The following is a 9,789-nucleotide window of genomic DNA, read 5'->3' as shown; positions in this document are numbered from 1 at the left end:
GAGTTCTGGGTGGGGTCAGGGAAGGGAAAGGTCACTTCCACACGAGAGAGATGGAATTTTGATGCAATATTTCTAGTAATGTTAATTTCAGGACAGCAGATTCTGTTATTAGGTAAAGTAAAAATGCAAGGAAGCACCATGGAACCTTGACTTTGCTGGACTTCATGTGCAAAGTCATGTATCGAGATCTGACCATTCAAAGCCTTCTATGGTTGTCTAAGCAATCTGAAATGTATCTTATTCATTGTGGCAGAAAGTGAAGGTTGCTTTCATGTGAAAATTGGCTGATCAAGGTAGTTTTAATGTTTTTTGATGGTACTAGGATTTGACTTTGGGGTCTTATGCTTGGTAGCATGAGTACCAGGGTAGTTTTAAACATGGTGATTCTGTTTTCTTTGTTTCTTTCTTTTTTGGTGGCACTGGGGTTTGAACTCAGGGCCTCACACTTGCAAGGTGGGCACTCTGCCGCTTGAGCCAGTCCACCAGCCCAAATATGGTTACTCTGGAAGCAAAGTATGGGAAGAAATGAAGTTGGTATAGTGCAGGAAATGGATGCAAGGCAAACAGATGACATTGCTGTCCAGGCAAAGACACTGGAAGAGGCAAGCCATTTGGAACCAAAAGAAAAAGTATTTTCCATGATAAAAAAAAATGACAACTTTTTGGAATGATGAATTATTCATCATGAGTATCCAAGGGTTATGCTTTTTTCTTTTTACTCTTCCATTGTAAACAATATTAGCCCTCCTGAAACATCTAATAGCAAATGCTTTTTTCCAAATCCTTTTTGGGATATCCATCGATGATCAAAAGAACTTGAAATGTTTTTTTGTTGCTTATAAAATGTTTATAAACACATGATATTTCATGTGTTCTAAATTTTCTATTTGAAGCAAAAATAATGCTTTTCTAAATACCAGCTGCAGAATGAACTTCCAGAGAAAGCTGCTTTAAAAGTCTCCTTTTCTTTTAAGCCAATATTTTTTAGTATTTTTCTCTACACCTTTTACTATTAACCCCAAGTAATGAATGGCGGGTATAGAAGGGAGGGGACAGAAGAAACTTTGTCCATTTGAAAAAGGTTCATTGTTTTTGCCCTATTTTGCAATAAGAGCTAGCTTGGACGAGGTTTTATTGTTTTGAACCACAGGCTTTATATTACCTTAGGAAAAAAAAAAAACCTCTCAGCTGCAAGTTGGATGCTCCTGGCAGCAATACAAATCTAGCACCACCCGGGGAGGGAGTGTGTTTACTTCTTCGCTCACTTCTGCCAGGGTAGAGGAATGCTGGACACCAAGAGACAAGGGAGGCTGCTGCGCACTGCTATCCAGTCCCATACCTTGGGCCTCCTCCTTTTGGAACACACAGGTAAGTACACTGTGGTGTTAAATCAAGCAGAGCATTCATCTTGAGCAAGCCTTGAGTAGTACTGAGGGTCTCAACACCTTCAGGAAGTTCAAGTTGAGATAGTTTAGTAGTAAGGCTACCCAACAAGTCCCTGAAAAGGTCCTTCTGTGTTTTGAGTTTCACTGTTATTTATATGCCTGTATGTATTGCAGCATGTTTTCTTATAGGCTACAAGAAGCACTAAAACAGCAGTTGTTTGTTTTTACAAATTCTCGTGTAGTTATTAATCTGTTATTCTTTCACATTCGAAAACTATAAGATCCTGTAGAAATCTTTGTTGCTCATCAATGAAATACTGTCTCGTACAAAGTTTAGTTCTCAATGTCAATGTTTTAAAATAATGCAAATGGATAAAATGAAAGGCTTGATATTAAACAGTGAACTTCAGTTCACTATAGAGATAAAAGTTTCCCAAAATATGGTATCAGTCTCTAAATATAAAACTCAATGTTATGAGTTTGGGTTCTTAATGCATTTGTATATCACAATTTCTGTTTCCTCTTAGATGTCAGAAGCTGAGCTGGAAAAGATAAAAGTAAGAGCAGCTGAACATTTTGAAAATGACAAAAATAACATTTCTTGGTTAAAGGAAGGTAAGTCTTCTTTTGATTTTTTTATTGGTATAAAAATTTTGCTTTTGTTTATAAGCAAGAGATAGCATGGGATAAGAAGGAGCTATCCAATGATATTAGTATTTCTTTTTTTTTATATACATGTGATTTGAATATCAGTATGTGGTACTGGATCTACAGTACTGAAATTCTTCTGCATCTCTTATTCCAGCAAACAGATTATTGATACAACTTAACATGTATTTTCAATCTGGATGCGTATTCTCTTGCAGGGTTTTATAGTACTGTAGATTTTTCTCCTTTATGACCAAGAAGACTGAGTAATTTGAGGACAAGTATTTTTAAATAATAATCACAGAAAGGAAGGCAGGCCATAGGAAGTAATGCCTTCAAATAGAATCACCATTCCCTGCAATTAGAGAAGCCACCATCCCCAGGGGAGAAGGCTGTCAGCCAGGGCACAGCGTGCATAAGACGGCTACTTGAAATACACACTTAAATCGATATGTTTTCCTACGATGAGTACTAATTCGTGCACTTGCGAAAATATGTTTAAACCCATGATTGTTTATTAGAAGGCTTGGTTTTATAATCTTTTTGGTTTAATGAACATCGTTAATGTCTCTTAAAGGAAGCTGATTTGATATTTTATGTAAATATGCATGTTGTGTCTTTTTCACAATTTCATTAACCTATTAAATTGTAAAGAGATAACTCTTATATAGTTGAAATCCTTAAAAAGTGTTTTATGAGGTCATAGAAGACTAAAAAAAAAATCAAAAAAGTTATACATCTCCAAAGAAATAATGATAACATAAACAACATTTACTGGTGGTTTGCTGAATCATCATGACAACCTATGAAGCAGTTACCTCAAATTTGCCAATGAGAACACAGAGCCTAGAAGAGTTCAAGTAACTTACCTAAAATTACAAAATCAGGAAGATTCAAAGGTAGGACTGCATCCCACGTTGTATAACGCTATAGCATATGAATTTAAGCACCATCTTACCATGTTCCAAAGGAAAAGATGGTTCAGCTACTTCTTAAAACACAATCTGTGTTCAGAAAATATTTTCTTACAGTGATTAAATCAACACCTCCAACTTTATCATGCCATCACACCCAGTTATCCTCCATCCTTTTTTTTTTTGAAAATGTTCACTTAAAAAAGTCATTTCTTCTCCCCAACTGCCCAGAGATTAAAAGTAACAGTGAGATATCATCTCTTTAAGAGACTTTATTTCAGGATAAAAGTAGATACAAACATAAAGTATTCTCAGAATCACTTCCTTCAAAAAGCCACAGGGCTAGAGAATTGTCTGCTTTTTATCAAAAGATGTTTTAAATAGAATCTTTTAAAAACAAGGTGGAAGAAAAAAATGAGCTTGGATCAAAGAACCCCCTGTGCTTGCCTTACAAATCCCAAATCCTCAATACAGATGCTCTCTATAAACCACTTATAGTGGTTTATATTATTTATTTTTATTTTAATTGGTCCACACTATAGATGTCATATATAGAGATGATGATGAAATTGATAGATTAATTGTTTCCTAAAGAATTTTCTTTTAAAAATTATGTCCATTAAATGCAGCTTAGGTATTGAATTCTTATAATCTGTAAAATCTAATTTCCCAGGTGACCTATTCTTATCCCATTTGGACACTTCATTTAAGCTACACTCAAATTATGTTTACAATATTTCATAAAAGGAAATTGAGCCAGATGCTAGATGACAACATCTTAATTGAGAATTATCAGGATGAGTTAGTTTCAAATGTAAATGTCTTTCATTTTTGCTGTTAAGAAAAAGTGTATGGATTGGCTTATTAAAAAAAAAAAAAGATAAACTGGTGCTGTAAAAAGTCCATGGCATTAGAAGTCAGGCAGGCATGGTTTTAAATCTCAGCTCAGCTATTTACTACTTGTATGACTTTAACAGGTTACACTACCTCCCTGTGCCTTTGATTCCTTGCCTGGAGATTAGATTACCAGCTTCGTTGGATTTTTGAGAATGAAATTTCATTAGTTCTGTATTTCTTGTCTTCTTTAAAATATAACTCAGAATTGTAGTATTTTCGAGAGCTTGCTTTACCCTTGAACAATCTGAATTAGTATTAGCACTGTGTATTTTTGATAGGTTTTAATGAACTTTCTTTACTTGATATCTACAGTAAGCTGGGATGCAATCAAATTGTCACCATTTTACAGATTAAAGCATTGAGGTTAACAGAGACTATGGGTCATGTGAAAACTTGCAGAACTGAAAGGGGAGACATGGATCTCACATCCAGGTCTCCTGCCTCCAAATTCTGTTCTTTTCCTTAAGTCAACTTATTACAGTGACTTCCCCAACAGTTAACAATCACAATTTAAAATTCATCAACCTCCTCCCTGCCACCCTGCTTTAAAGAAAATGAAATAAATGCTTTAAGTTGTTCAAAAAAGATTTTTTTCTTGAATGTCAAAAGTGAGTGCATCTCACATCACAGTGTCCAGGTAATCTCCCGCTGGACCAACATCATGAATTCTGCCCACTTGTGGATAATCAGAGCAGAGCCTGAATAGGGATGGAGTAAGAACTAATGGTGGCTGTCTACAAAAAGCACCCAGTATAGCATATGACCTCAGGGTGAGCACACAACCACTGGGCTAGGGATATAGTCAGTACTTACACAGAGCGCTTACCTAGCATGTGTGAACCCTGGGTTCAATCCCAGCATCAAAAAAGAACAGACAAAAAAAAAAGTTATCACCATCACCACCATTCTGAGTACTGCTGTTTCGAAGTCCTCATCTTCAAATCTTCATTCAATTTATATAACTTAATTCAATGTTTATTAATTGTGTCATTACTAGAGCCAAGATAAGAACATGTTAGAGAGCATCATAAAGAAGAAACACTGCATTCAAGGAGTTTGTTGTTTAGTCATCTTGCTTTTGCCTGAAAGTCAAAAGGGCTCTTTTGTGCCTTCCATTTTCCTTCACATGCATATAATTCTGACAGCCTCATAGTGGAATCAAAAAACCGATGAAAGCCACACTCAGAGCTATCATCAATCATTAGGGTAAACAGTGTTTGAGAAACACCACTGGCTGACCTGCAAATGCACTAATTTTAAAATGAATTGAATCCTATTTCAACCTCTGTCAAACTATCCAGCAATCTTCTACCAATACCAGTTATGTTGCCTTGAAATTCTGGAGTTCTCAAATTTCTGTCTCTTCTCTGTCTCTCTCTCACATTTCTGGGTGCAAATAGAAGGAATTTAAGAGGATATGGGTGAAACCATGGACAGAAATGTTTAAGAGTAAGATGATTCTCAAGTAAGATGTCCAGAGATCATACTGGGAGAAAACTTGCTTAAAATAATCAGAGTTCAGACATGGTAGTGCACACCTGTAAGTCCAGCAGGATGGAGAGTTTGAGGCTAGCCTGGGCTATGTAGTAACATCTTGTCTCAAAAACCAGAAACTAAAAACTAAAACAAGCAGAGTAACATGATACAGTACTGAAATAAGTTCCAAGAAAAATGAAGGGCATCCTGTAACTGTGGATGAAGGTGTCTAAAAAGGCCAGTCACCATCTGCTCGTAGAGATGAGGAGGAGGGAATTCTGGGAGTACTGCCATCAGAGAGGTGGAAGATGCCTAGTTTAGTGCTAGGGAAATGGGCACATTTGGTTATTATCTGTGTGTGTGAATTGACACAAGATGAAGGGGAAAACCAGAGTGATTTCTAGCTTTGTTTGAAGAAGTTGGACATTGGTTCCATGTTGTCACGGCAGGGACTAATATATTGAAATGTGGTTCAGTCCTATAAAAACAAAATCTATGGCCAGTATGCAGGGGAAAGGGAAGGGAAGAAGGATGGTGGTAGCTATGACAGCAACACATTCAGCAGCCCTGAAGTGAGGAAAAGAGGACCTGGATAAAACTCATAACAAGGATAGGAAGAAAATAGGTCCCAATGTGAAAAACTATATGGAAGAGAAATTGATATAACATAGAAATTGGGGGAGAAATTACAGGTGGAATAGGATGGCATGTAATACCCCATTAAGCCAGGGAGCATTCTGGGTAAGCATTTCAGAGCTTGTACCTTACACCATTTGATACGGAAGAGAAGCATCAAGATGAAGGGATAGAAGCCCTTAAATTGTTGCCATTTGCAGTTTAAAATCACAGCATAACCAGTGCTTGAATTGCATGCAATTTCTTATAGTATCTCCTGATTTTCAGGAGACTGAGAATTTGGACTTTTTTGTGAAATCTACTGATCGCTAAAGATTAAGTAATGATAATAATAAAATAAAAACAACAATAATAAAATAGCAGGCATGACAAACAAAACCAAGTTCTGTGGGTCTTTTTCAACTCCTAGGGAGGCCAGTGTATAACTTCTGTTTTAGGAGTTTATATCTCTAAGCATAATCTAATAGATTTTCCTAAAAATAATTTTCCATAAACATTGTGCATTATCAGCACAGATATCTATTATCTATTATCTATTAAAATCTAATAGATTTTCCTAAAAATAATTTTCCATAAACATTGTGCATTATCAGCACAGATATCTATTATCTATCTATCTACCTATCTACCTACCTACCTACCTACTTACATATCCATTCATCCATCTAGCTATCCCTATTCAAACATCAATACACATACATAAGCATATTTATGCATATCAGAAAGTTCAAGGTAACAGTCATTTGAATCAAAAATGTGAAATTCAAAACACTGAAATAATTACAGGTGGCTCACACTTGCAATCCTAGCTATTTAGAGGATCACAATTCAAAGCCAGCCCCAGGCAAATAGTTCACATGAGATCCCATCTCCAATAAAGCCAGAACAAAACAGAATGGAGGTGTGACTTACATGGTAGAATGCCTGCTTTGCAAGTGTGAAGCCTTGAGTTCAAACCCCAATCCCACCAAAAAAGAAACAGAAATAAGACTAGCTACATATAATTATTTTAATAAGGGATCTTGTTCATATCTGTCACAGGTAGGGGAAGAATAAATAATCCCAAGTTATAAGTGTGCCCTCAATGCAGCAAAGCAGTGACTGGTATCTTGTATGTACTGGACACCATTTAATCAAAATCAAGAATCATTAGAGCCTAGTGGCAGTGGCTCATACTTATAATCCTAACCAGTCCAGAGGCTGAGATCAGGAGGATCAGGGTTCCAAGCTAGCTTGGGGAAAAAGATCATGAGACCCCCCCCTCCTCCATCTCAACCAATAGCTGGGTGAGGTGGCATACCCTTGTCACCCCAATCACACAGGAGGTGGGAGGATTGTGGTTCCAGGCCAGCCCAGGTAAAAAAGTTTTCGAGACTTCGACCCAACAGAAAAAGTTGGGCATAGTGAAGCACATCTGTCATAAACAGGTGGATCATGGTCCAGGCCTGCCTAGGCAGAAAGAGAGACCCTATCTCAAAAATAAACAGAGCAAAAAAGACTGGCAGAGTGGCTCAAGTGGAAGAGCACCTGCCTAGCAAGCATGAAGCCCTGAGTTCAAACCTGAGTACCACAAAGTAATCGTCATCACCATTATCATTAGAAACTAATACTCCAAAATACTGGAAAGGACCCCAGAGGCCAAGTACATGTTCCTAAATTTCCTCTTCTTATTGAATGCAAATCCTCGAATGCCGTCTTGTTCTTGACCTCCATGTTTGTTTGCAAATGAGATGGTGAAAGGTAGGATCTTACATTTACTGGCATTCATAAATTCATTGGATTCCTCTTTAATTCTAAGTTAAAGAAATTTATTCACTAGCTCAAAAATTAATTTCAGGTCATGAACATTAAAATGACTCCAAAATACTCATTTTATTCGATTTAATAACCATTTGATGAGGCTCCTCTTGAACTCACAGACAACATGCTAGGCAAAGGAACAAAGATGCCAGAAAAAATTGAAAATGTCACAGTTCCTGCATTTGAGGAGTTCATATATCTAAGTGCTCAGTTACAATGCCTAAAAATATTAATCCATGCTAATTCTGTCACTCAGATAACTCTCATTTCTAAAGGGGCTGGTTTTTTATGTTTAGCTTAAAATTAAGCCATACTAATGCCTACTTTAAATTGTTAATTTCCATGAATAGCGTATCTTGAGATTCCTTTTATTCTGTAAACACAGGAAATGGAATTATTAACTCTTATTTCTGTACTATTCATTAACTTGTGGAAATATGTTATATAATAACCAAATAGGGTTAAGAAAAATAAAATGTTCATTTTTAAGAAAAGCTGATAAGGGAAATTAGATATGAAAACATGCCCTTGGAAATCATATAAATACATAAAACACAGACATTGTCTTCCTGCATTTCATGTCACTATAGAAGAATGCCATGGATCAGGTAATTTACAAAGAAAAGAAATGAATTCCTTATAGTTTTAGAGACAGGGAAGCCTGAGGTTGAGGGCCCCCCTCACCTGCTGAGGGCCTTCCTGCTATGTCATCCCATTCCAACACATTCTCTTTTTTGGCGGGGAGGGGAAGATATGTTCAAACCCCAGCACCCATTAAAAGAAAAGTTCACGGCCAATTGCTTTGAAGCTTTGGAACAAGATGATATGATAGAACTTGTGTGGAAACTATTCCTTAGAATCAGCAGTCAAGGAAGTTGTCTCTGAGGGAGAGACATTTGCGCCTAAGTGACAAAAAAAGAAACCAGTCCTGAAAAACCTCAGAAGAACATTCCATTATGGAGAGTCACCTATGCTAAGATACTATGGCTCAGAATGACTGGACAGAAAGGAAGGATGGAAAAAATAAAGAGAACAAAGGAGGAAGGAAAAGGAGGAAGGAGGGGAAGAGGGAGGGAAGGCAATTAAATTTGAAATAATACAGGACTTTGCAGTCAGACAGGACATTTGGTATTTTTTTCTTGACTAGAATTAGCAGTCATTGGAGATTCTAAGCAGGGGAAGACAAGTAACCATCTGTATCGTGTGAGAGAAAGAGGAAGCAGAAAGAAAAACACAATTGCACGTGACCAAGCAAAAGATGAGAACAACGGTGGGATTGAATTATGAATGTGGAAGAGAGAGACTTGCATATAGAATCTATGAGGAACTGGAGCTAAACAGAACTGACTAAAATGTCCAAAAACATCTCCATTTTAACCATTATGTGGGCAACAGAAAGAAAAGGGATGAAGGTGGATTCCTGACTTGAGAGTGTACATGTGAGTGGAGAAGAATGAGAGGGAAACTGACTAGAGAAGCAAGAATCAGAAGTGGATAGAAGTCAAGTGTGAAATGCCTCAGAAACATCTCAATGAAAATTGTCACTTGGGTAATGGGACATATGTGATTGGTTGGTCTATGCTGAATAATGAAGACAAGGAAAAGTTTCCTTGAGATTTTGATTAGCTCAAAGGATAAGGTAGAATTTATTTATGGGGCAAGTGATGGAAATTAAATAAAATTTCTGGTAGAAGAAATTGCATTTTGAAAGATTCTGGGATAGAACAAGATGTATCACATCCCAAAAAGAGAAAGAAATCAAGGGTGACTGAAACATTTTGACCCAAGAGAAGATTGGTGCTTTGGGATTATGGGTAGGAAGTTTAGCCAGAACAAACCTTAGCACCTTTCCTAGGCCCTGGTCTGCATTTTGGATTCCATAAACATCTTCACTCCAAGAATGCCACCAAATCTTTAGTTCCTGTGGTAGTAACATGCACCCACATCATTTTATTTTCCAGAGAATATAAGGGAAAGAACCACCACAGAACGGCATGTTACTTTCAAAATTTAGCAAAATTAAAAGAGAGCTT

At 36.9% G+C, this 9,789-nt stretch overlaps 1 protein-coding gene across 1 annotated transcript in view; it reads left to right on the top strand.

The window, feature by feature from the left end:
* Positions 1–1,280: 1,280 nt before the first annotated feature.
* Positions 1,281–9,789, top strand: part of Mdfic2 (MyoD family inhibitor domain containing 2) — a 110,798-nt gene continuing 102,289 nt past the window's right edge. The window contains exons 1-2 of the mRNA XM_020171329.2: positions 1,281–1,368; positions 1,913–2,000. Coding sequence (XP_020026918.1) covers positions 1,913–2,000 — 88 coding nt within the window. The 5' untranslated portion in view covers positions 1,281–1,368. The remainder of the gene's footprint in view (positions 1,369–1,912; positions 2,001–9,789) is intronic.

This window comes from Castor canadensis, chromosome 10 (genome assembly GCF_047511655.1).
Source record: "Castor canadensis chromosome 10, mCasCan1.hap1v2, whole genome shotgun sequence".
NCBI lineage: Eukaryota > Metazoa > Chordata > Mammalia > Rodentia > Castoridae > Castor > Castor canadensis.
Note: the sequence above shows the minus strand (reverse complement) of the source record. Positions and strands in the feature narration are given on the sequence as shown.